This window comes from Pongo pygmaeus, chromosome 22, assembly GCF_028885625.2.
Source record: "Pongo pygmaeus isolate AG05252 chromosome 22, NHGRI_mPonPyg2-v2.0_pri, whole genome shotgun sequence".
NCBI lineage: Eukaryota > Metazoa > Chordata > Mammalia > Primates > Hominidae > Pongo > Pongo pygmaeus.
Window position 1 is genome coordinate 38,395,277 of NC_072395.2, and position 27,565 is coordinate 38,422,841.

At 39.1% G+C, this 27,565-nt stretch overlaps 1 protein-coding gene across 2 annotated transcripts in view; it reads left to right on the forward strand.

The window, feature by feature from the left end:
• JAM2 (junctional adhesion molecule 2) overlaps window positions 1-27,565 on the forward strand; it is a 77,584-nt gene that overhangs the window by 47,265 nt on the left and 2,754 nt on the right. Inside the window, exons 3-9 of one of the 2 annotated variants that reach the window (XM_054468694.2) lie at window positions 4,070-4,177; window positions 8,034-8,186; window positions 11,477-11,679; window positions 14,950-15,049; window positions 18,740-18,847; window positions 22,202-22,217; window positions 25,065-25,107. In XM_054468694.2, coding sequence (XP_054324669.1) covers window positions 4,070-4,177; window positions 8,034-8,186; window positions 11,477-11,679; window positions 14,950-15,049; window positions 18,740-18,847; window positions 22,202-22,217; window positions 25,065-25,107 — 731 coding nt within the window. The remainder of the gene's footprint in view (window positions 1-4,069; window positions 4,178-8,033; window positions 8,187-11,476; window positions 11,680-14,949; window positions 15,050-18,739; window positions 18,848-22,201; window positions 22,218-25,064; window positions 25,108-27,565) is intronic. The other variant, XM_063659682.1, reaches the window with a different exon arrangement.

Genomic DNA, 27,565 nt, shown 5'->3' on the forward strand with positions numbered 1-27,565 from the left:
CACAGAGTGAGAGAGGGGTAAATGGACCAGGATGTCCCTGAGGGACAAAGGAAGTAAAGTTCAGTTCAGTTCCACTTCTCACTTTCTCGGAGGTTCTTAACGCTGGGTCCAATTGGGTACAGTGGATGTATATCCTCTCCCATCATATCTGAGTTAGGACATCAAAATTATATTCTTTAACCTTACATTATTTTTTTTAAATGTATCAAGGTGAATTTCACATAACCTGAAATTTGTAGTTTTTAAGTGAATAATTCAGTGGCATTTGATACATTCACAGTTTTGTGCAACCACCACCTCTACCTAGTTCCAAAATATTTTCATCGTTCTAAAACAAAACCCTGCACCCATTTGCATTACTTTTTAATGCATGTTTTATTTTTAATATGGAAAATCCTTCCATAATGTATTGCAATCAAATGTTAATCTCACTCCAAAATAAGTGTTTTCTATTTTCTTGTTTCATCTCACCTCTTTTTAATTAAGAATTTAATTTTAATTCTATTGTGTATGTGTCCCCATCATTCCAGCTTTGGCTCTTCATAAGGCATAAATATATTTCTGTTTCTTCTACATTTTAGTCTTAGGACTAAATGCAGTAACTTAATTTTGCTGTAAGTCTATAATATTTTATGATTTGTATATATGTGTATGTGTGTTTCACCCTATTTGTTCATTTGTTATGCCTTGTTTCTCTGAGGTCAAGAAATTATGAATTAATTCCTTCTTTCCAGCGCTGCTGCGCTGTATCACTTCCCATGGTAGTGCCAAGAGCAGAAGGAGACTGAAATCAGGGCAGCTCTGCCAGGCTTGTAAATTACATGAGCAGCCCTCTGCAAAGGGATTCTAAACCTGAAAGCTATAAATTAGAGTTTAATAGCAAGCATTTCTTCACAGAAGTAATTTCTGCTAAGTCAGAGCTATTTTGGTAGTATCAATTCTCTTTTTGTGTTATGTAAGATTTTGATGATTTTTAACTTGAGCCCTGAGAATGAAATCAAAGGATAATTAGCAGTACAGAATCCAGGAAAATTAAAATTCATAATGATTCTATCTATGTGATTCCTAAATGTGATTATTTTGCCACATGTTGTTGCTAATGCTTTTTATAAACAAAGAATTCTCTTTTCTCGATCCAAATGAAATAGATATTTTGGCAATGAAATAATCACCTTAATAGAAAAGACTTGGCATAGTTTCCTGTTTTTAATATGCCTTAGGTTGAGAAAATATAATTTATATCTATATTTTTTGCTATTTCCTACAGAGATAACATTTTATTTCAAATTGGAGTCATTTATAGGTAAATTTGTGACGGTATAAAGTATATATTTCTACGTCAAGGCAAGCTTGCAACTATAACTAAGAGAAATTCCTCAAGGGTGAAAACAATAATGACCATTTACAGAGCACATACTATATGTAAGGTGGTGCCATGTGCATCACACATGTAAATATAGCGTTTCATTTAATCTTAGTGACAACTTTGTAAGATGAGTACTGTTCTTTTTATCATTTTACAGACGTGGATATAATGTTCAAAAAAAGTAATTCTCCCAGTATCACATACGGAGTCTATGGTAGGGGTCTAACTCCGAAGCCTCTGCTATAACCTACCGTGTTATGGCGCAATAACCCTAAAGCCTGATACAGAAAATTATGCTGGCATAAGTATTGAATTTTGGCTGAAGAGAGAGAAGAGAGTTCATGAGAGTTAGGTTGTAAGTTCATTTACTTCCTTATCCTCAGATATTGACCCCATGATTCCAGTATTTTTATTCTCTGCATTTGTTTCTTATGGCTGCCATTACAAAATACTACAAACCAGGTGACTTCAAACAATAGAAATTTATTCTCGCATGGTTCTGGAGGCTAGAAGTTCAAAATCAAGGCATTAGTACCCAAGGGCCTAGGCACTGGCTCTTTCCTTGCTTGGGATCTTCTTTCTCAAAGAACCATATAATGAATTCTCTCCCTCTTTTAAACCTTTGGTCAAATACCACCTTCTAAATGAGGTGAACTCTGGCTACCATTTTTCAAAAATTGTAGCCCTGTCCCTAGCACTTCCAAACCTCCTGTACTCTGTTCTGCTCTCTTTCGTCTTCATAACCCTCATCATCTGCTAACGTACTAGGTAATTCACTTTATTATGTTTCTTGTTTATCTGACTTCTCCTGCTAAATTGTAAGATCCCAAAGGGCAAGGATCTTTGTTTCATTCACCGATACAGCTCAAGAAGAATGCATGGCAGACAGTAAGTACTCAACATATTTTGGATGAATTGGATAAACCATTTCTCCACATTTTACATGGCCAGAGAGAGAGAGGCTGGAGTGAAGTCACTGGACTTAGGAAAATTATTGCTATATTTTCTAGTATCAGTTTCATAGAGGTTTTTCCACAGCGCAATAAGGACAGAAATTAGGAAGAATTCACTAGGAGGGGTGTGTGTATGTGTGTGTGTGTGTGTGTATGTGTGTGTGTGCGCGCATGCACGCACATGCACATGTGTATCTAAATATGTAAAACAATGCAATTATTTAAGTGTAAAATTATTCTTAAGACACAGAAGACATGAGGAATAGGCTAAAAATGAGTGTGGGTGTGTGTTTAATTGTTGGAAACTCACAAAATACCGGAAGGAAACCTATCTACAACTTAAGACTCCGGAAGGTCACCACCCATTCTCCTTAATCAACAGAACAGAACTGTGTTTCCTCAGACAGGTCCCCTAGCACACATTTGTCTTTGTAGCATAATTGTAAACATGTCTGTAAAATGATGTCTCTTTGTAATGTAAAACCTGCTTTAAAAACTTTAGACATCCTTGAAAACAACTTTTGGTTCTTTTCTTCCTTGCCTTTCTTTTCTCTGCCCTACTTTCTATTTTCCATTACCTTTTGTTCCATTTTTGTATGTCCAGCAATATGTGTGGAATGAAAAAAATTAGAAACTAAATATTCTGCATTCTTTTTTAACATTCATTTGCTTAACATTAAAATCAAAGGTATGAAAAGGATTTTAAAATAATTTCTGGTCAAAGATACTGTGCTTTTTTAGGTCAAACCATATGCCTTGTGGGAAAAAGGTATTTCAGAAACATGGAGATGACATTCTAGAGAGCCTAGTTAAAAAAATACTTTTAAAAATATTTATAACTGGAGGTTTCCATTTGGCAACTTGAAGCAGTTCCCAGACTGGCACTGGGTTTTTTTTTCTCTCAGACATCTCGTTTGGACAGTGAAAAGAAGGGGGTTCCTTTGGAGGCTCCAAGTATTAATGACACAATTGCAGTAAATTTCTCGTAATAAAAGAACTTAGCTACATTGAGGCAGTTACACTTGATGCTAAGATTCAATACTTTAATAATTATCTGGACTGAGGCAAGGTTATATAGGCAGTTGTTTGGGGGTAAAAATCAATGATTTATTAGGAGACCATATTGGATATGTATTAATGTATTTGTAGAGAAGGTTGACAAAGAAGGGATCTGAGTGAGAATATAGCATGTTGTGGAAACTTTTCTGGGTTTCCCAGCATGTCCCAGGCTGGATTAAGTGCCTTTCTTGGGTACTAAGCATGAATCACCATCTGCATAGCTGGTATTCAGCAACACTGGGCTGAAATCCCATTATCTTAGTTGCCTCTTCTACCAGATGGTAGACTCCTTCAAGACTGACACTGGGAATAATAAGATACATAATTAATCATAGCTGCCATTTGTTAAGTCCTTACTATGTCCAAGCCTGTGTGCTTTGCATATCTTATTGCATTTGAAGACTCACAACAACTCTGTGAAATACTAGCCCATTTACAGATGAAAACTCAAACTTGATAACCAGGGAAATAAGCATAGTGTCATACAGTTATTATGTGGAAGAGCTAGAAGGCTTCAAATTCATTTCTGGGTTGAGCCAACATGGGACCTGTTGATGTAATTTATGAATGAATGTATGAATAAAATTATAAAGGAGTAATTTAAAGATGTTTAAAATTTTGTCACCTAGTTAAGTAAAATATAAATTCATGGGGACAATTAGAAAACAAGTATTTTTATTGTTGTTCCTAGAGGCTATTTTAGCCTGCAAAACCCCAAAGAAGACTGTTTCGTCCAGATTAGAGTGGAAGAAACTGGGTCGGAGTGTCTCCTTTGTCTACTATCAACAGACTCTTCAAGGTAAGAAGCTGTAGGCTTGAAGAGGTGTGAGCAAGAGAATGCCAAGTACAACCAGGATCCTTTAATTGGCAAATGAGATCAGGACATGACTGATTACTGAAAATATGTTTTTGTAAGTGTGAGATGAAAGCAACCATGTCTGAGACATAAAACACAATAGCCACAAAAGCAAAGAACAGAGGGAGGTGAAGCCCACTGAATCCCTGGAATCTTCTTTCTCAACTCAGGCATAAAGGATGCAAAATGCAATTGCTCTTATTGGCTCAGTAGATTAAACTCCCTTCCTTCCTTCCTTCCTTCCTTCCCTCCCTCCTTCCTTGCGTCCTTCCTTCCTTCCTTTCTCTTCTTTCTTTCTTTCTTTCTCTCTCTCTTTCTTTCTTTTTCTTTCTTTCCCTTCCTTCCTTCCCCTTCTTTCCTTTCTTCTTTTTCTTCCTTTCTTTCCTTTCTTTCTTTTTTCAAGGTCTTGTTCTCTTGCCCAGTCTGGAGCACAGTGGTATGATCATGGCTCACTGCAGCCTCCACCTCCAGGGCTCAAGTTATCCTCCCATCTCAGTCCCCAAGTAGGTGGAACTACAGGTGCACACCAGTATGCTCAGCTAATTTAATTTTATTTATTTATTTATTTTTTTTGGTAGAGATGAGGTGAGGTCTCCCTATGTTGCCCAGGCTGGTCTTGAACTCCTGGGCTCAACCCATCCTCCTGCCTCAGTCTCCAAAAATACTGGAATTACAGGTGTGAGCCACTTGCCTGGCTATAGATAAACTCCTGAGAGAAAGGAATTAAAAAATGGTGTGGTTCGGAAATGGAAGGTTGCTTCTCAGTCACAATGCTGTCACGCTATTTCCTTAACTCCACTTGAAAGGTAGGCCACCACTGAGAAGCTCAGGGAGTTAAGACTTATGGGTGGGTTATGACAGCAACCATTATCAAGTGCTTTCTTTTCTTTTTTTTCTTTTGTTATACATTTCTTTCTACTACCTACTCTTGCCATTGAATATGTGATGAACTTATAATTTAAAATATTGATAATGATGGATGAACTGTTACCATTTGCTTCAAAATAAACCAGTGGTTAATGATGCAGATGAAACAAGATAAACTATGCATTGATTACTATTATAGCTGGTCAATGATACATTGACGTACAATTCACTCTACTTTCTAATGTTGTGTATGCTTGAATCTTTCCATTATAAATATTTCTAAAGCTGGAAATACAATTTTACAAGTGTAATAAACATGTTATTATTTTAAAATACTATGTATTTATTTAATGTTAAAGAATTAAGTGAAAATGTTTGAAGTTTACAGAAAATTTAAAATATCCCCTTGAGTTCTTATCTGTCAAGATAAGACTACTAGCTGTAAGGTGTTAATAGCACAGCTGTCTTCACTTGAATTTTCTGTAGTTGCCATTTCTGGCATGTGCAGAAATGCAAAACTATTATTTTATGCAAAAATATTTATTTGAGCCACTGTACCTGCCTAATTTTTACATTTTTTTAAGAGATGAGATCTGGCCACGTTCCAAGGCTGGCCTCAAACTTCTGTCCTCAAGCGATCTTCCCACCTCAGCCTTCCAATTGGCTGGGACTACAGGTGCAAGCCACCACACCAGGTGCAAAACACTATTTTAATTCTGAATATGTTACTATCAAAAAATAAAATAATGTTTTTAACCATCTTTTCTTGTGCCGCAGTGTTACGTGGGCCACCACACATAAAGTTACTGTTCCAGTCAATTAAACCAGACTCCCTGGTTTTCTGAAGACATGAATATTTTTTACAAGGGAACTAGAAAGGGAATGAGGCAAGCATTTGAGCTGAATTCTTTAAAATATAACATGGGGCTGGGCACAGTGGCTCATGTCTGTAATCCCAGCACTTTGGGAGGCCAAGGCATGCGGATCACTTGAGGCCAGGAGTTCGAGACCAGCCTGGCCAACATGGTGAAATCCCGTCTCTACTAAAAATACAAAAATTAGCCAGTGTGGTGGTGCGCACCTGTAATCCCAGATGCTCTGGAGGCTGATGCATGAGAATGGCTTGCAGTGAGCCAAGATCACGCCACTGCACTCCAGCCTGGGCAACAGAGCAAGACTCTGTCTCAAAAAAAAAAAAATTTATATACATAATATGGAAGCGCCTCAGTGGCCAGGCCTGCTGGGCAGCTGCTCCTCGCAGGGCCCATGCTGGAGCTGACAGCCTGCAGGGAGCTGGGTACTTGGAGACGGGGTGGGAGCACTGGGGTCAGCCAGAGATGAAACACGTCAGTGAAGGCCCAGAGCAGCTCAGAAGATAAAATAACAGTCCACTTTATAAACCAACAGTGAAACATTAACAAAGGAAAAGTTGATGACTCTCTGCTAGATGTTGTGGTTGAAAATAATGTAGATATTGATGGGTTTGTTGCATGGCAGGGAACCTTGGCTTGCTCTGTCACCTCAATTTTGAAAAGTACATATTTGAGAAGTTAGACACAATCACTGAAAAGGAGACTGACATGCTTGATCTGGCATATGGACTGACAGACAGGTCAGAGTTGTATTGCCAAATCTGTTTGACAAAATCTATGGGCCATATGACTGTCTGAGTACCTGATGGAGTGGCCAGTGCCAGACAATCCACTGATATGGGCAAGACCACCTAAGCAGAATAAATAGCAATGCTTTCACTAAATTTTACCTATTTTATAATTATTTCTTGATATAATTAAATAAAAACATACATGAATGAACTTATGATTATGACCAACTTTACTATTTTAATTCACCTTGTATAACTACTGAATTTTGTAGTTCTGAAAATATGCAATTTTTATATTTGTTAAATCAGAAAAAGGTCAGTTAAATATTAGAAAATAATTAATATGACAATACCTTACAAATTTTGCCTTACGTTTGTTTAGCAACTTTTAGCAAAATGTTTTCACATGGCCTTATGTCTGCCTACCTAGAAAGTAAGTTTTTTAAAAAAGATATTATTATCCCTGTTTTATGTGAGTGAAGGCAAAGACCTAAAATGGCTTGTTAAGGGCCATCCAACTAATTAGAAAATATGTACACACCTGCATCTTGTTACTATAAGGTATGTGTTAGACTGAAACTGGAGAAATTATGGCTATCTTACAGCAGCAATTAGATCTGACTGCATATGGACAAAAACATTTAATTGCTCAGTGAACTGCTTAACTGACAGTTATTAACCTTATACATAAAGATTTCAACATTTTGATTCAGTGAGAAGTATAAGGTTGAACATAGGCATTACAACACTGCCAAAAAAGTTAGCTAGTAAACTAAAATTAGATGTCAAAATGAAATAAAATATGAGAATATAAAACTATGCTTTTTCGAATTTTTTTTTTTTTTTTTTGAGACTGAGTCTCGCTCTGTCACCCAGGCTGGAGTGCAGAGACACAATCTCGGCTCACTGCAGCCTCCGCCTCCTGGGTTCAAGCAATTCTCCTGCCTCAGCCTCCTGAGTAGCTGGGATTACAGGCGCTCGCCACCACACCCAGCTAATTTTTTGTATTTTTAGTAGAGACGGGGTTTCACCATGTTGGCCAGGCTGGTCTTGAACTCCTGACTTAGTGATCCACCCGCCTCAGCCTCCCAAAGTGCTGGGATTACAGGCGTGAGCCATCACGCCTGGCCTTTTGAACATTTTAAAAACTGTCCTTTCCAAAAGAAAAATTTTAAATAACAGCATCCATATACAACTTTAAGGCTTTAAACTTGAGTTTATTAAAAGGGAAATAAATGCTTTGGTTACTAAATGAACTGACTAGAGGAAGGTATTACAAAGAAAGCTACTTGGATTATTACTAACATCAATGTCTTCTTTTTCTAAAAGGTGATTTTAAAAATCGAGCTGAGATGATAGATTTCAATATTCGGATCAAAAATGTGACAAGAAGTGATGCGGGGAAATATCGTTGTGAAGTTAGCGCCCCATCTGAGCAAGGCCAAAACCTGGAAGAGGATACAGTCACTCTGGAAGTATTAGGTGATGTGCATGTATATGTGTGACTACGTCTCCCACGCCTTCTCCACCACCCAGCCCTGGGGGCAACCAAGCACTGGTCCATGAACATGCCAGCATCAACTGGGAGCCTCAACCAGTCAAGTTACAGAGACCATAAGCATCACCTTCCTGGCAAGCTCTTGGCCATTTCTCCCCCTCTCCTCATTGGCTGCTGAAATTTTAGTAATGCGTTATCACAAAGTATCTCTTTGTTAAAGATGGAGGCAATTCCTAATGATCCTACAATGTACATGGGAGTATCTTTCCTAAGAGTTTATTTTTCAATAGTTTTCAGCATATACACAATTTCTTCAATCATTTAAAGTAGTATCACATGAGATGGTAGAGAAGCAATAACACACAAAAAAGTAGACTGAAGGTAGGATTAGAAGTCATTTGGTAAATAAAGGAAATTGACATTGATTATATACCTGATATGTTAGCCCTTTTCACATAAGTAATTTTACTTCATCTTCATTAATATGATTTTTATTGATGACCAAATGGAAGTTAAATGATTTAACAAGGCCATACAGCTAGAAAGTGTCTGGACTAAGATTTGAATCCAGATGGGGTTAACTCCAAAACCGGTATGTTTAGTTTCTCTAAGAATCATGAATAGACTAGACACAGGGGCTCATGACTCTAATCCCACCACTTTGGGAGGTTGAAGTGAGAGGATCCCTTGAGGTCAGCGAGATTGAGACCAGCCTGGGCAGCATAGTGAGTCCCCTATATCACTCTCTCTAAAAAAAAAAAAATAAAAAGCCATTTGTGTTGTAATGCACCTGTAGTCTCAGCTACTTGGGAGGCTGAGGCTGGAGGATTACTTGAGCCCAGGAGTTCAAGGCTACAATGAGCTATGACTGTGCCACTGCACTTTAACGTGGGAGACAGCAGGACTTTCTCAAAAAAAAAAAATAAAAAGAATCACTGATAGATTGTAACAGCTCATGATGGTAGTTTGTGGAGGAACACGATCTCTTCTCTTTCATTGGTGGTGTATAATCTACCAAGTTACAAGACTAAAACAGCTCCCCTTCCTTTTTCATGTTGTTCATGCTCTTTCTGAAATACTAGTGATGCAATAGTATAGGAGAAATTTAAATCAGAAAACCTTGCAGCAGATCCGGCCAGTTTATTCATTTTCTAGTGTTATATAACAACTAGTTCTGTAGAGCAGAAGTCCAACAGGAAGACTGGGTATCTGCCCAAAGTATCACAGGGCTGAAACCAAGGTGTTGACAAGGCTGAGTTCTCATCTACAGGCTACGAGGAAAATCTGTTTCCAGGCTCATTCTTGGTGTTGGCAGATTTCGGTTCCTTGTGGTTGTAGGACCGAGGTCCCTGTTCCATGCTGGCTATCAGTTGGTGGGCCACACTCAACTCCTAGAGGCCACCACATTCCCTGTAACATGGTCCCTTCCATCTTCAATGAAAGAAAAGCATATCAAATTCTTGTACTTCATTTTTGTTGTTGTTTTGAGACAAAATTTTTCTCTGTCTTCCAGATCACAGCTTACTACAACCTCAACCTCCTTGGCTTAAGTGATTCTCCCATCTCAGCCTCCCATCTAAGCTGAGACCACAGGCACACACCCATTTTTTTTGTTTTGTTTTGTTTTGTAGAGACATGATCTCACTATGTTTCCCAGGCTGGTCTCAAACTCCCAGCCTCAAGCGATCCTCCTGCCTTGGCCTCCAAAAATGCTAGGATTACAGGCATGAGCCACTACACCTAGCCTTCTCCTTGTGCCTTGAATATCTGACTTTCCCTTCTGTAATCAGCCAGAGAAAACTCTCTGCTTTTAAAGGTTCATGTGATTAGGTCAAACCCATTCATGAAATCATTCTATCTTAGAGACAATGGTTTTGGGACCTTAGTTACATTTCCAAAATCTTTCTACTACAGTACCTAGATTAGTGTTTGATTGAATAACTGGAAAAAAAGTGTATTTATACCAAGGACTGCAATCTTGGGAGACCACCTTAGAATTCTGCAGTAGAACTACTGCAATCTTGGGAGACTACCTTAGAATACGGCCAGTTCTGGGTTTTGCTGGATAATAAATAGGTCACCTAATGAAGTTTGGTTTACTTTCCAATCCCTGAGACCAGAATAACCCTAATACCTGGACCAGGTATTTTCTAACCTTTGCCCAGTTCTAGACAGAATGAGATTTATAGTTGAGTACTGGGCCTGAAAAAAATACTCAGGTTTGGCTGGGCATGGTGGCTCATGCCTATAATCCCAGCTCTGTGGGAGGCCAAAGCAGGAGGATTGCTTAAGCCTAGGAGTTCAAGACTAGCCTGGGTAACATAGTGAGACCCTGTCTATACAAAAACACTTTTAAAAATTAGCTGGTCATGGTGGCTCAAGCCTATATTCCAGCTACTTGGGAGGTTGAGGTGGAAGGATCAATCGCTTGAGCTTGGGAGGCTGAGGCTACAGTAAACCATGATCATGCCACCGTACTCCAGCCTGGGTTATAGGGCGAGATTATGTCTCCAAAAAAAAAAAAAAAATCTATCTGTACACACACGCACACAGTCTCTCTCTCTCTCGCTCTGTCTCTCTCTCTCACACACACACATTCTCTCTCTCTCTCGTTAGGCTTCTTTTAAATATAAGTGGTAATAAACCAATTGAAGAAAACAGTAGAGATTGTTTATCTAATAAACAATAGCTGTTGTATAAGCTAAAGTAATGCTTATTATTATAACAGATAAGCCCGTAACTCTCAGTGAGTTCCTTAACATAGTAAGTTTCTTTCTCACTTAAGTAAAGCCTAAATAGTTGGGACAGTGGTGGAGGAGCCATATTACTTTATTTCATGAAATCATTAGAGACTCAACCTAATGTAGGTCTGACGTCTTCAATATATGACGTTCCAAGGTCACCATTGTTGTTGACACCTACTTGGTAGCGGGAGGGGGTGGAGGACATGAATGAACATGTGGGAGGTTTTTAATTAGTCTGGCCCGGAAATGGGATATATCAATTTTTCCCACATTCCATTGGCCAGAACTCATGTATATGACCCCATCTGGCAACAAGAGTGCTGGGAAACGTGGTCGACTGTGTGCCCATGAAGCAAGAAGATGCGTTTGTTGGACAAGTAAGCAGTCTCCATCACAGGGTCCAGTAAGCACACCTCTTTACCTGGCTATTAAAACCATTGGTTGTAGAGACAAAGTCAACAGCTTTGAAGAAAACAAACAACCTTGATTAGCTTATAAATAACCAATATCACTTGATTTCCATTGTTCAGTGGCTCCAGCAGTTCCATCATGTGAAGTACCCTCTTCCGCTCTGAGTGGAACTGTGGTAGAGCTACGATGTCAAGACAAAGAAGGGAATCCAGCTCCTGAATACACGTGGTTTAAGGATGGCATCCGTTTGCTAGAAAATCCCAGACTTGGCTCCCAAAGCACCAACAGCTCATACACAATGAATACAAAAACTGGAACTCTGGTAAGGTCATTTCAAGAACTGACTTGATAACTGTCTTGCATTTAGATAAAAAAAATTATTAGAACTTAAGATGATGTTGAATAGAGAACTGATACCATTGCTTGCTAAGTGGAGAGAGGCAGGGGCAGCAGGAAAGATGGCAGCACTTGTACCAAGAAGTGATGGAAAGAGCTACTACAGGACATGGGAAGAGAAAACGGAGACTGAGGGAGCTGAGTGTGCAAGGACCAGTAAAAGAGCAAAGGGGCAAAGGCTCCTGAAACAAAGGAGCAAAGGCTGTATGTTTATCTTTTCAGAATTTAAAAAGATTCTAGAATTGATAATCCTATAAATGATACCAATTAAGATTTTCCTAGACCCTAAGCTACTTCCTGGTAGTAACTCTGGCTCTTTAAAGGAAATGTTTATTATTTGCTGCTGCAGTGAACTCGCTCGTGACTCAGGAAAGTGCATTAACCCTTTTACCAGGGAGGCCTTCATTTATATAGGTGGTGTTTCCTAGGAATTAGAAATACCTAGACTACTGAGTACTACCATGTGCTATAAACTTTAAAAATTGTGCAGCTGGGCGCAGTGGCTCACGCCTGTAATGCCAGCACTTTGGGAGGCCGAGGTGGGAGGATCACGAGGTCAGGAGATCGAGACCATCCTGGCTAACACGTGAAATCCATCTCTACTAAAAATACAAAAAATTAGCCAGGGGCGGTGGCGGGTGCCTGTAGTCCCAGCTATTCGGGAGGCTGAGCCAGGAGAATGGCGTGAACCTGGGAGGCGGAGCTTGCAGTGAGCAGAGATTGCGCCACTGCACTCCAGCCTGGGTGATAGAGCCAGACTCCGTCTCAAAAAAAAAAAAAAAAAAAAAAATGCATGCTGCCTTCTTAAGTAACAGTGCCCCAAAGCGCACTAAGCCTGATTCATGATGATGAATCAGGCAGTTATCTACAGCTGTCTTCTGGCCTGGAAAATTACTAAGTGCAGCCTCAATTTACAACATCAGGAAAATGCATGAAAACTTGCTTGGGGATACCCTGACCATGTGAAAATAGTAACTGTAGTCAATCATGATAGGATTCCTATATCATGAAATATTTCCATGACTGTAGATCACCAACAATTGACTCTGTGACTTTAGTATCTATTACTTTAGATTGAGTCCAGATATTCTGTTTCCTCCAGTAAAACATTCTTATTGAAAGACTTTCTAGGAATACTGATGACAAACTATAAGCAAGCTCTGTGAAGCTAATTACATTTAAAAATAAAAAGTATTTTACTTTTTCATCTTTGATTATAGGAATAGAAGTGGAAGTTTTAAAAAGGGTCATTAAGCTTGAAGCTTTTTTAAAAAAATTCAATCAATGTAATATTCTACATCAGTTTAAAATTGTCTGCCTTCCAGCAACGCAGAATCACTATGACAGCCATTATCAAAAAAAACTTAAAGGCGTGGTGATAATAACAATTTTAATAATTTTTTTTAATGTTTTTGAGACAGTCTCGCTCTATTGCCCCAGCTGGAGTGCAATGACACAGTCTTGGCTAACTGCAACCTCTACCTCCTAGGTTCAAGCAATTCTCCTGCCTCAGCCTCCAGAGTAGCTGGGACTACAGGCACCTGCCACCATGCCTGGGAAATTTTTGTATTTTTAGTAGAGACGGGGTTTCTCCATGTTGGCCAGGCTGGTCTCGAACTCCTGACCTCAAGTGATCCGCTCGCCTCTGCCTCCCAAGGTGCTGGGATTACAGCTGTGAGCCACCGTACCCAGCCAATTTTAATGAATTTTGAAAGGAGGATATAATCCTTCATACCTTTCATCTACAAACTAGATCTTCTGATAAACAAACATTTACAAACTAGATCTTCTGATAAACAAGAAAGCAAATTGCTAAAGTGGCTGAATAATGAAGCCTATTGGATGCAGTTACTTCTTAAGCACAGCCACGCTCTGGCCTCTCAGCAGTCAGCAGGCGCAGTCAGCAGGTCTGAGTGATTTTACACTGAGCAACTGGGCAGAAAAACCTGCTGTCACACTTTGCTATATTTACTTTTCAAATTTATTTTTTCTCAGGGCAGTTGGTAAAAGCCCCAAGGCAAGTCTGAAAGGATACAGATTCACTTTCCTCAGCTAACCTCAACCCTTGAAATAGCTTGTGATGTCAAAGGAATGCACCTGGGTTGAACTAGGATGGGTTCTTATGTGAGAAATTAACAACAAAGACTCCAGTGTATGCAAGCCAATGACTTCCTTTTAATTACCAGCTATAATATGCTGGAAGATCATTTTGGGTTTTAGTCAAACGTATTATTTATATGTAACCTTGGCCCTGAGTTCATGGTGAATATTCTAAAAGCATTCTGGCTTTGAGGAGAGTGACAGATGATTCCACAGAGTGGAAAAAAAGAAAAAAAGAAAAACAGGAAAACCTTCTCTCCCTCCATTTAGAAGGATCTAAGACAATGACCCTTCAAGGTGACCAGGATTACACTCCCTTTCTTCCCTCCCTCCAGCCCTTTCTTCTTTCCTTCCTTCCTTTCTCCCTCCCTCCCTCTCTTCTTTCTTTTCTCCTCTTCTTCCTTTTTGTCTGCCTTCATTCCTTCCAAATATCCTCCAAGGGGATAAAAACTATTGATAAAAATAACAAAGTCTATTATATCAGTCTTAGCTTTTGGTTGCTTTGACAGGGATGGGAAGGAGCAAGGGCTGGCTTTTCTTTTCAAATTTAAAAAATTCTAGAATTGATAGAATCGACAATCCTATAAACCAATACCAATTAAGATTTTCCTAGGCCCTAAGCTACTTCCTGGTAGTAACTGGCTCTTTAAAGGAAGTGTTTATTGTTGGCTGCTGCAGTGAACGCGCTTGTGACTTAGGAGAGTGTATTAACCCTTTTCAGGGAGGCCTGCCCTTCATTTATAAATGATGTTTCCTAGGAATTAGAAATACCTAGACTACTTAACACTACCATGTGTTATGAACTTTAAAAAACGCTCACTGCCTTCCTAACTGTACTGCTTTCATGGTTAAAAAAAAAAAAAAGGAACTTCCCTGTGTGTATTTTATCTTTGTTCTTCTCGTCAAATTAAGCAAAAGTCTAGCTTAAACTCCTTGAAGTCATGGCAGATTTTTAAATTCATAGTAAAGACAGAAAGTCCCAAATTTTTAAAAAGGAAAGACAAACTTAATGCTAAAATTTGAGGGACAGGGTTATTTAAAAAGTCTACTTATAGATCTATGGCTTAAAAAAATATATTTTTGCATCCACAAATAGCAATTTAATACTGTTTCCAAACTGGACACTGGAGAATATTCCTGTGAAGCTCGCAATTCTGTTGGATATCGCAGGTGTCCTGGGAAACGAATGCAAGTAGGTAAGCATGAAATACTGGGAGGAACAAATGGTTTGCAACTAGACTGTGAAGTACAGCATTTGGGGGTACAAGGAGCAAGGAGTAGGAAATGTCTGAGTGACTTGAAGAATAAACAGGAGAGAATGATTAAAATTAACTTGATATGATGTGTTGCAAAGAAGCAAAGATGGTGTTTTTAAGCCATCTCCCAAATAAGCCAAAAATACTTAGTATTGTATTTAACAACTTGTTTAGTTTTTTAAATAATCGTTTTTAAAATACATTCTTCCAAGTAGTCTTTCTCTCAAATAAAAGCTAAGTATCTTGTAGTGTAAATTGTTGAAGGTCCAGAAGTTTGAATTTCTGATATTTTTAAAATTCAGGAATGTATATCATTGATATTATCCACCAAATTAATTCAGGTGTTGACATTTATAGTCAACGTAGCAGTTATTTAAGTAATCAGAAAGTATCCCTTTCAATGCTGCTTTGAAATTATCATTTAAAAAAAATTCATCACAACATGTTTAAAAATTAAGGCATTGTTTTCTTAGTTTCATTTATTCACATACGTCCTCATGGGTTTTTTTTGTTGTTGTTTTGTTTTTGTTTTTGCTTTTTTGAGACAGGGTCTTTGTCTGTTGCCCAGGCTGGAGTGCAGTGTCGCGATCTCGGCTCACAGCAACCTCCGCCTCCCAGGTTTAAGCAATTCTCCTGCCTCAGCCTCCCAAGTAGCTGGGATTACAGGCATGCCCAACACACCCAGCTAATTTTGGTATTTTTAGTAGAGACAGGGTTTCACTGTGTTGGTCAGGTTGGTCTCGAACTCCTGACCTCAGGTGATCCGCCCACCTCAGCCTCCCAAAGTGCTGGGATTACAGGTGTGAGCCACCGTACCCAGCCTGTCCTCATGGTTTTTAGCATTACCTTGTCCTACCAGCACTATTTCTGTTTATTTTTCCTTCCATTTAAATGGTCCTGTTTAATTTAAACGTCTACTTTTGCCTTCTTTTAAGGAATCATGTCCGGGAAGTCATGGTTTTGATGTATTAGTTACTTTTTCTTAGCACACAATAAATACATAACGAATAAAATTTAAATGTTTGCTTCTCCACTAGGACCACTTTAATTGGAACATGATTCTCACATATCTACTCTAAGTACAAGTTAGCTTAAAAGTTAAAATTAGTTTGTTTAATGCTCATCCATTGATCCGAGGTGTTTTGTGTCCTTGGTTGGGACTTACATCTTTTGAAATACATACAAATTCATAAATTCATTTTTTTGGTTTTCTTTGTGAATTATAACTGTATTCACATGTAACCAAAATTAGAATATGTTAACTGTCCTAAAGACATTTTTTCAAAGTGCAGAAAGTAAAGCATGGATTTGTTGGTTGTTTATGGCTGCCTCACTATAAAACTGCAGCAGACTCCACTCACACTGAGCCTTTCAGCAGTTTAGTTCCTTTTCTTTCAGTCAGAAAAATGGTACCTTCCTTTTATAGACTTTTTTTCAAAAAAAAAAACCACAAAATATTTTCATACTTAATGTTACATTTTCTCTTCACTGAGGCATAATATGGCTGTATGACTTGCTCAACATCACAGAAAACGGTGAACAGGATGTAAGAAGTTAACTTACTCCTTATCTATTACTCTTCTGTCTCCCATTTCATTGAAGAAAAATAACATAAAATTCATACTACGACTTAGTACTTACAGAACAAGATAATTTTTTGTCAGTATTTTCTTTTAGGGTGAATCCTTCCTTCATAGATGTCAAATTCATTGACAAACTACAAGACGGTTTTTTTTTTTTTTGGTCAGATAATAGCCCTTACTTTGAATGCTTCATAGATGTCAGATTTAATGACTACTATAACGTAAATAGAAGGCACACTTTGGTTCTCAGGAATTTCACGTATTGATTTGACTTTGCCTAAGATTATGATTACTGTAGATTTTTTCTCTCTCTGCTCTTTTTAATCCAAGTAAATAAAAAGCTGAATCTTATTGACTTCTCAATACCCAAGCAAACCGAGTTTATACCAAGCAATAATTAATGTTTTCTACTCTGGTCAAATGACTTAACCTTTCAAAAGATTTATCAAGTTGTCTTTTTAAAAAAAATCAATTAATATTTTGGAGGTATTTAAGAAAATTAATAACACACTTGGCATTAGGAAAGAATTTTGAGACCAGAAGTTTTTATGATAAGCAGATTCACTTAAACAGTATCTCTAAAGAGATCATTTCCAAAATGTACATTGCTTTAAAATATTTAAATTATTTTTGAGAAAATGCTATGTGATATTTTCTCTAGGTTATTTAATCATAGGCTAATTAAAACTTGCTTTGTAAAAATGGGACTCTTTGAAGAATTGCTCCTTTAATAAATACATGGGAAGTATCTAAATGGCAGAAGAGTGTGGCTCATAAAATCCTCATGGACAAGATGGAGAAATATGGTCCAAACAATGTTTTGGTGGATCCACACGCAGTTGAATCCCATGCTCAGAGAATGTTAATAAATTGTGTTGTATGACGGGAGGTGTCTACTAGTCTGTTACATAGTTCTTTCCTAAACAAATCCATGTTCATCATGTTATTAATGACATGAATGAGAGTATTTTTAATAAAATTCTCAATTTGCAGAAATGTTAAGCTTGGAATGTTAATAATGTAATTATTAGGCAACAGAATCAATCTGAGAAGAAAAAAACCTCACAGTAGTTATTTCCAAACTTGGGTTCAAAAAATCCAGTTGCATTACATTAGAGGACGGATGCCTTAACAGCCATAGGAAAAGCCTCAGAGAATTTAATTCATTTTTCATAAATGGGATGACAGTTTAGTTGCATATATGTATATGGCTGTGTATGTGTGTATACACACATACACACACACACCCATATAATTCAAGAAGGAACATATTTCTTACACTTAGTTTTACCGAATAACAATGACGTGCTTTTTTTTAAGAGCCAGTCTCGCTCTGTCACCCAGAATGGAGAGAAGTAGTGCAATCATAGTTCACTATAATCTCAAACTCCTAGGCTCAAGTGATCCTCCAGCCCCAGCCTCCTGAGTAGCTGGGACTCCAGGAATGCACCACCATACCCGGATAATTTATTTTATTTTTTTATTTTTTAGAGATGGATTCTTGCTATGTTGCCTAGGCTGGTCTCAAATTCCTAGCCTCAAGCAGTCCTCCCACCTCAGCCTCCTGAGTAGCTGGGATTACAGGCATGAGCCAACATGCCCGGCACCACATGCTTTCTTTGATGTTGAGTTTTTCATTATTTGTGAAATTGACACAGATGATGATGTAGAAGAATTTTAAGTAAGATGTGGGGTACGGAGTGGCAGTAGAATACTTGAACTCAATGAACTTCAAAGATTGCTTCCAGTCTTTTAATCCTGTGAATTATGACACATCTCCAAATGAATGCAAAAGAATACATTTTATTTTTTAATCTGAGAAGTTTTTAAAATTTAGTATTTTTCCAAAGCTTAAGTTCTGTTAATATTTTTAATCAATTTTGAACCATGTCTTAGAAGTGAGTTAGTTGAACAGGCTTCACAATCATTAAAGTATGCTTTATGATACAGCTGCAAAGGGGACCTTTTTTTGAACCTTTTCAATTTAATGACTGCATCTGTCCGTGTAATCCACATATATTTATGTGTAATTTATTTTACATTCCAGATGATCTCAACATAAGTGGCATCATAGCAGCCGTAGTAGTTGTGGCCTTAGTGATTTCCGTTTGTGGCCTTGGTGTATGCTATGCTCAGAGGAAAGGCTACTTTTCAAGTAAGTGAATTTCACCCTTCTTTGGCAGATAACTTTCTATGGCTATGGAGTTTATTTATGAGATACTGTTTCTCCTAGGAAGTTTTGTTTTGTTTGCTTGTTTTTCAGACAGAGTCTTGCTCTGTCGCCCAGGCTGGAGTGCAGTGGTGGCAAAATCTCCACTCAATACAACCTCCACCTCCCAGGTTCAAGTGATTCTCATGTCTCAGCCTCCCAAATAGCTGGGATTACAAGTGTGCACCATCACACCCAGCTCATCTTTGTATTTTTAGTATAGATGGGGTTTTGCTATGTTGGCCAGGCTGGTCTCGAACTCCTGGCCTCAAGTGATCTGCCCACCTTGGCCTTCCAAAGTGCTGGGATTAGAGGCGTGAGCTATTGTGCCCGGCCCTCTCTTAGCAAGTTTTAATAAACTCTGAAGAATATTGTTCCTTTATTTTCTGCTATGGAAAATGTTCAGGATAACATGCAGGTGGCTTATGAAACACCTTGGCAAACCTAGGGAGAAAAGGCAGAACTGCCTAGTTGCACATTCCAGGGAGCACCACAGAATATGCAAGAGGCATCCTTGGAGTGGTGCAGTGCAGCGAGACAGAGATATTCAATGTGAACGGATATTTATAGTATCTGCATGTTTTTAAGATCTTTTGTGTTTTTTTTTTTTTTTTTTTTTTTTTGAGACGGAGTCTCGCTCTGTCGCCCAGGCTGGAGTGCAGTGGTGCAATTTCGGCTCACTGCACGCTCCACCTCCCAGGTTCACGCCATTCTCCTGCCTCAGCCTCCCGAGTAGCTGGGACTACAGGCACCTGCCACCACACCCGGCTAATTTTTGTATTTTTAGTAGAGACAGGGTTTTATCATGTTAGCCAGGATAGTCTCAATCTCCTGACCTCGTGATCCCCCTGCCTCGGCCTCACAAAGTGCGGGGATAACAGGTGTGAGCCACCGCACCCGGCCAAGATCTTTTTAAGTTAGGAATTGTATATCTCAAGATATAAGTTGATTTCAAATTTTTAAAGAAATTTCATTGAAATAAATAAGTGAAATATTTCATCAGTGTAGAACAGTGAAATGTTGAATGTTAAATTTAGGACAACTGCATTTAGAAGAGAATTGTTCAGCCGGGTGTGGTGGCTTACGCCTGTAATCCTACCACTTTGGGAGGCTGAGGCGGGCGGATCACTTGAGGTCAGGAGTTTGAGACCAGCCTGGCCAACATGGTGAAACCCCGTCTCTACTAAAAATGCAAAAATTAGCCAGGAGTGGTGGTGTGCACCTGTAGTCCCAGCTACTTGGGAGGCTGAGGCAGAAGGATCACTTGAACCTGGGAGGTGGAGGTTGCAGTGAGCCAAGATCGTGCCACTCCACTCCAGCCTGGGTGACAAAGCAAGACTCCATCTCAAAAAAACAACAAAAAAAGAGAATTGTTCACTTAAAACTAGAAACCTATTGTATTTATGAGAGCTACTTCTGTACACAGTTTTGAATTCTTCAAATTTAGACCTCTTGTAACTTCACACCTCCATTTGATAATGCAATAGGTTTGATGTAAATGGGTGAGATTTAAAAATGTTTTATTCTCTTAATGCATTTCTTCACTCCCTCTTTAATATTATTGGAGAGCTCAGAAGCTGCAGCATTCTATCAGGGTCACTGGCAATAGTGTATAAAATAAAATTCTTAATTGAATTATAAATTTATAGCATATACAAGTTCTAGACCCATTGTTTTACAGCGAACATTAATTTCGGAATTTAGATTTTTAAAACAATTTTTTTTTTTTTTTTTTTTTTGAGACAGGGTCTCACTCTGTCACCCATGCCTGGTGCAGTGGTGTGATCAAGGCTCACTGCAGCCTTGACTTTCCGGGCTCAAGCAGTCCTCCCACCTCAGCCTTCTCAAGTAGCTGGGACTACAGGCACATACCACCACGCCTGGCTAATTTGCTTTTATATTTAGTGGAGACAGGTTCTTGCTCTGTTGTTCAGGCTGGTATTGAACTCCTGGGATCAAGCAATCTTCCCATCCCAACCTCCCAAAATGCTAGGATTACAGGTGTGAGCCACCACTCTTGGCCTTAAAAAATATATTTTGTGCCAAAACAAAACTTAAATATAAAATGTGTTCCTAACAATACCTACAACTAGGTATTATGTCTCATAAAATGTTTCCGTGGACATGGATTCAAAGAGATGCCCTATAATTAAGAATAACTGGGCTGGGTGTGGTGGCTCACACTTGTATTCCCAACACTTTGGGAGGCCAGGCGGGAGGATCACTTGAGTCCAGGACTTCAAGACCATCCTGGGAAACATAGGGAGACCCTTTCTTTACAAAAAATAAAAAATAAGCCAGGCATAGTTGCACATGCCTTTAGTCCCAGCTACTCAGGAGGCTAAAGTAGGAGGATCGCTTGAGCGCAGAAGGTTGAGGCTGCAGTGAGGTGTAATCTCACCACTGTACTCCAAGCTGGATAACAGAGCAAGACACTGACCAAACAAACAAACAAAAAGAGCGACTCTGTCAATTAATACTTGTTCAGTGCTTCAATTTAGCCCACTGTAATGTAACTTTATGAATTGAATCCAGCTGTGTCCCCCTGCTGGTCATCAGTGAAAGTACAGACAAATAAGATTACTCTTTCAAAACTCTTGTCATTTTTATCTATACCCTAAAATAATACCGGTCTGAGTTTTTTAATGAGGAGTTAGTAAAAAAATTTTCCTAAAATACTGAATTAATTAAAAGTTGACTTGAATATTAGGAGTTCGTTACCTAAGAATGTTACTCTGATTTTCATCTAGCAGAAAAATCTATCCAAGAGAAGCATATTCTTGAATATGTGTTTAGGACAGAGGTTGGCAGACTACTATCTGTGGACCAAATCTGCCCTCCCCGCCTGTTTTTCTATGGCCTATGAACAAAAACGGCTTTACAGATGAACATTTACAATCTATTTGATGATAGGGACTACTGACTTTGAACCCCAATTAAGAGAAATGTTATCTTCCCCAAAAGAATTCCATTTCTCTAACTAGTAGGCCTGTTTTTCAAGACTTTTATTATTATTATTATTATTATATTTTTATTTTATCCATAAAAATGTTTGGAAATTTGTTTGCTCTCTTGTTACTTAAGTACCTATATAGTATCCTCTTGGCCCCAAAGCCTAAAATGGTTGCTGTATGGCTCTTTACCAAAAAAGTTTGCCAACTCTTAATTTAGAAGGTATAAACATCAGCAAGTGAAGATTAAAATTAATAAAAATAAATTAAACCCAAACTCATTTTTATATGAATCTGTATCATACCATAATAACCCTTGCATTAATGATATATGCTTATTCTTTTGTAGAAGAAACCTCCTTCCAGTAAGTATACTTTCCTACAATGCATGTCTTTCTCCTATGTCAACTAATTTTCTATTAATCATCTGTTTAACGTCAAAAGAGAGAAGTTGGGTTATTTGTGTAGGTTTACTCTCCCAAGAAGTTACTCAAGTTTATCAAGAAATACATCTGTATTAGGCTGCTCTTGCATTGCTATAAGAAAATACCCAAGACTGGGTAGTTTATTTTAAAAAGAGGTTTAATTGGCTCACGGTTCTGCAAGCTGTACAATCCTGGCACCAACACTGCTTGGCTTTTGGGGAGGCCTCAGGAAGCTTTTACTCATGGCTGAAGGCAAAGCGGGAGCAGGCACCTCACATGGCAACAGCCGGAGCAAGGTTGGGGAGGTGCCACATACTTTTAAACAACCAGACCTCAAGAAAACTCAGTCACTATTCTGAGGACAGCATCAAGGGGGCGGTACTAAACCATTCATGAGAAATCCGCCCCCATGATCTAATCAGCTCCGACAAGCCCCACCTCCAACACTGGGGATTACAATTCAACATAAGATTTGGGCGAGGCAAATATCCAGACTCTATCAACATCCCACTTCACACTTCATACCTACTTGTAAATGATAGTACAGAGAGAATGATGATACCCAGACAAGAAATATGGTCACTAATTTGATTTCATAGGCATTTGTATAAACTAACTTAAAAAAACATTTACTGTATTTTGCTAAATTGAAAATTTTCAAATAAAATTTTAGTTAACAGTCATTTTTTTATATTAATTGAATACCAATTTTGTGCCTAACACTGTTCTAAGGAATGGGGATACAGCAGTGGACAAAACAGACCAAAAACCCCACAAAACTCTGCCTTATGGAGCTTACATTCTAGTATAGAAAGGCAGAAAATAAACAGATAATACTATATAGTATATCGGATAGGGCTATTATGGAGAAAAATAAAACAAATAAGAGAATATACAATACAAAGGGTAGGAGTGGAGATTCTAATTTCAAATAGGGTGGTCAGAAAGGATCTCACTAAGTGATTTTTGAGAAAGGCCTGAAGAGGGTGAGGAAGCAAGTTGTGCAAATAACCATGAGAAGAGCGTTCAGGCAGAGGGGAGAGAGCAAATTGAAAGATCCTGAGGCCAGGCAAGCCTAGAATATCTGAGGGATGTCAGCGGGACCAGGGTGGCTGGAACAGAGTGAGAGAAACAGAGGAGATGAGCATACAAAAGTAGCGGTGGGGGCAGATTGTATGGAGTCTCTTTTAGGCAGTTGTGAGGAGTCTGGCTTTGGTCTGAGTAAGATAGAAAGTCACTGGAGGGCTTTAGGCAGAGGAGTGGTGTCATGTTAATTTTTCAAAACTCACACTGGCTTCTCTGTTAAGAATAAACTATGAGATGACAAAAGGTGGAAGCAGGGAGATCAGTTAGCAAACTACCACACTAAGTGAGGCAAGAGAAAATGGCGGCTGGTACCAAAGCAGTGCTGGAGATGCTGAGAAGTGACAGTGTTTTGGATATAATGTTTTAACAACTTGCTGATCTGTTGGATGTGGGCTGTGAGAGAAACAGAGAAATCGAAGATGACTTCAAGGTTATGAGAAGGATGGAATTACCATTTACGGAAGTGTGGAAGATTTTAAGAGGAGAGAGTTTGGGAGTGGTGATGGGGATAAGTGGAGAGGTTGGAGTGTTTGGAATTTTAATATTTGATATGCTTATTTGATTCCAAGGAGAGGTAATCAGTAACTGAATATTCAAAATCTAGAGTTTGGGGAAATAACTGGAAATAGAATTGTGGGAGTCATTGGTACATGAAATATGGATGAGCTCCCCAAAGCCCTGTAGTTTGTGTGTACTCGTTTTATGACTGTCCTTGTATGTATGGATGTGGCAGACCCAACTTTGGCTCTATAGGCATAGAGAGAAGATGGATGACAAACTATCTGAGGCTATGGCAGCTGGGAGTGGAGAAGATATACTGAAGCCATGGCTTCAGACAGTTTGTCATCTCCTAATTCCTTTGAAGAATCAGCTGCCATTGACTTCCTGTTCCCAGATTTCTGGCTCAATCCTGGTCTCTCAGTCTCGTAAGATCCTAATACAAGTCTAGGTTGAAGTTCAGATTACCAAGAACTAGCAGTAATAAAGCCAGTGAGTTCAGAAGGGCAGAGTAGCCTGAAAGTGTTGCTACTTCCCACCCCTAACCTCCAGGTGATTGTGAGGACTTCTGCTTTTATTGAGTGACACGAAAAGTAATTGGAAGGTTTTGAGCAGAGGGGAGACATCATCTTACGTTAAGTGGGAAGGGTGACATAGCTGCAGTGAGGGAGGTTATTCTTCCATCAGTATCTCTAGCAAATCAAGTAGTAATCCGGTGGGGAGTAACTTCATTCCTAGACATATGCCCTCACATTCATTAAATCTGTGGCTTTCAAAATATTTTGAATGACGAAATGGATGACTGGAACCCTAGTCACCATGTAAAACTTTTTCCATGGAAAAATAAATAAATTTTGAGATTATAATAGTCAAGCTTTCAAAATGTTAAATATTAATATATTAAATTAAAAGTCAGTAAGTCTCTGGTTTGTGTATTCCACAAAAATCTTTAGTATACTAGCCACAAGCTACATTTACGTGCACAAGGCTTCACAAACACTGATGTTTTGTTGCATGACTTTCTCTGTGAATACTGTCTGTAAATATAAGAAATTCAGTAAGAATTGTCTTTTTTCTACCTAAGATATATGTTCATGTTGTTGCTGAGAAAATGTATGGAAGTAAAATTAACTAAAAGAGCATATGTGTTCCAGATTGGAAGTGATAATGTAGTAAATATTGTCTTTTATATTCCACAAACAGGAAGAGTAATTCTTCATCTAAAGCTACGACAATGAGTGAAAATGTGAGTATCTTTAAAGCATATTTATAGAATGAATATGTTTGGGGAATAGGGCAGGGAAATGAAGTAATTATATGGACTTTGTGAATTTTCACTTTTAATACACTTTGCACCAGTGTCTATCACTGGTGTTTAAAAGGAGCTAAGTAGATGTTAGCTTCTGTACCCTGTCTAGGATGGCATGATAAAGATACCTGGCATTTCCAATTGCAGAAGTGATCTTTAATCATATCATTCTTTGTTTCATGGTATTTTCTATAATTAGTCTGCCTTCTTAGTATCACTAGGTCTGGCATTATCAGCTCTCTTCGACAGATGAGTAAATTAAAACACAGGTTCTTACAGCATAACAGTGGTGGAGCTGGGACCCAGGCCCTTTTCTTCCCTGTAGCTTGACCAAGCAGAGTGGTTCCAGCAGAGCTGTGATTCTAGGACTCACCTTTGGTTATGTGAAGCTCTTGGAACATTTTAGGGCTACACAATGTCTTAGTCATTTGGGCTGCTATAACAAAAATACCATACACTGGGTAATTTACAAACAACAAATTTATTTTCAGTTTTGGAGGCCAGGAAGTCCACAATCAAGGTGCCAGTAGATTCAATGTCTAGTGAGAGCCTGTTCCTCATAGATGGAGCCTTCCTGCTGTGTCCTTACATAGTAGCAGGGGCAAAACAAGCACCCTCTGGCCTCTTTGGTAAGGGCACTAGCTCCATTCATGAAGGTCCTGCCCTCATCACCTAATCACCTCCTAAAGGCTCCACCTCTTAATATTATTGCATTAGGGATTAGGTTTCAACATATGAGTTTGGGTGACACAAACATTCAGACCAGAGCACAGAATATCCTGTTATAATTGAAAGGAACATTTCAGAAATGTTTGAAAAGACGCAGTAATTACCTAACTCAGAGGGTTTAAGGAACATAATTCAGACATTTGGACCCTTTGTAAACACTACATTGACACAGCAAATACCATCGTTACTCAGATTTTGTAGCTCTTTGGATGGATATTCAGCCTTCTGGATGATTTTCTCAGGAATATAGTGGGTTGGGGCGGGGGGGAGTTCCTATAGTTTTAGAGGCCTAAGTCATTTCTTGAGAAACAAAGCATGGGTTCTCAGAAATGCTTTACTTGGCCGGGCGCCGTGGCTCACGCCTATAATCCCAGCACTTTGGGAGGCCGAGGCGGGCGGATCACGAGGTCAGGAGATCGAGACCATCCTGGCTAACACGGTGAAACCCAGTCTCTACTAAAAATACAAAAAAAAAAAAAATTAGCCGGGCGCAGTGGCAGGCACCTGTAGTCCCAGCTACTCGGGAGGCTGAGGCAGGAGAATGGCGTGAACCTGGGAGGCGGAGCTTGCAGTGAGCCGAGATCTCGCCGTGAGCCGAGATCTCGCCACTGCACTCCAGCCTGGGCGACAGAGCGAGACTCTGTCTCAAAAAAAAAAAAAAAAAAAGAAATGCTTTACTCATCTATGGCAGGAATTCTCTCAAGATTTCTTCTCAGTAGAGTCTGGGGGGTGGGACGGGGCGGGCGGGGGCGGGGGGAGCCTGGACATCAGTATTTTAAATGCTTACCCACTTTTCTGTAAAAATTTGATTTTTAAAAATTGTTCAGAAACTATTACAGAATTCACCTTATTTTGTGGTTTACTACACTGAAAGCGTACTGATGTCTAATTGGGGGACAAGAAACTTTGTTCCTACCATTTTTGTGCCTACAATTTATGGAACGTCTGTTTCTGCAATTTACAGAAAGTACTCTTAGAGTGTAGAATCGAATACTCCCATCCCTCCAAACAGTATGCAGCACATTGTGGCTAAACTGAATGAACAAAAGCCATTTATTTTTTCTTTGCCTTCCTCTTAGTTGCCCTCATCAGCTGAGAGCTACAGTCCCCTTCAGTTCTCTTGTGCCCTACCACAGGGTTTCTCAGCCTCAGCACTACTCATATTTTGGGCCACATCATTCTTTGGTGTAAGGTGCTGTCCTGTACATCATAGGATGCGTAGCAACAGGCCTGGCCTCCAACACCAGATGCCGGGGCATCCTCCTAACAGGATTTATCTGCCTCTGCCTTCCAGTCCTACCTCTTGACTCTCTAGGCGAAGCTTCAGAGTACCTTGTCTGCTAGGGGTTAGTTAGTTAATTCCCCATAAAACAAGTTTAATTAAATATATACTGGTTTGGCCAGGTGCAGTGGCTGACACCTGTAATCCCAGCACTTTGGAAGGCCACGGTGGGTGGATCACGAGGTCAGGAGTTCTAGACCAGTCTGGCCAATATGGTGAAACCCTGTCTCTACTAAAATACAAAAATTAGCTGGGCATGGTGGCGTGTGCCTGTAGTTCCAGCTGCTTGGGAGACAGGAGAATCACTTGAACCCGGGAGGCGGAGGTTGCAGTGAGCTGAGATCACACCACTGCACTCCAGCCTGGGTAACAGAGCAAGACTCC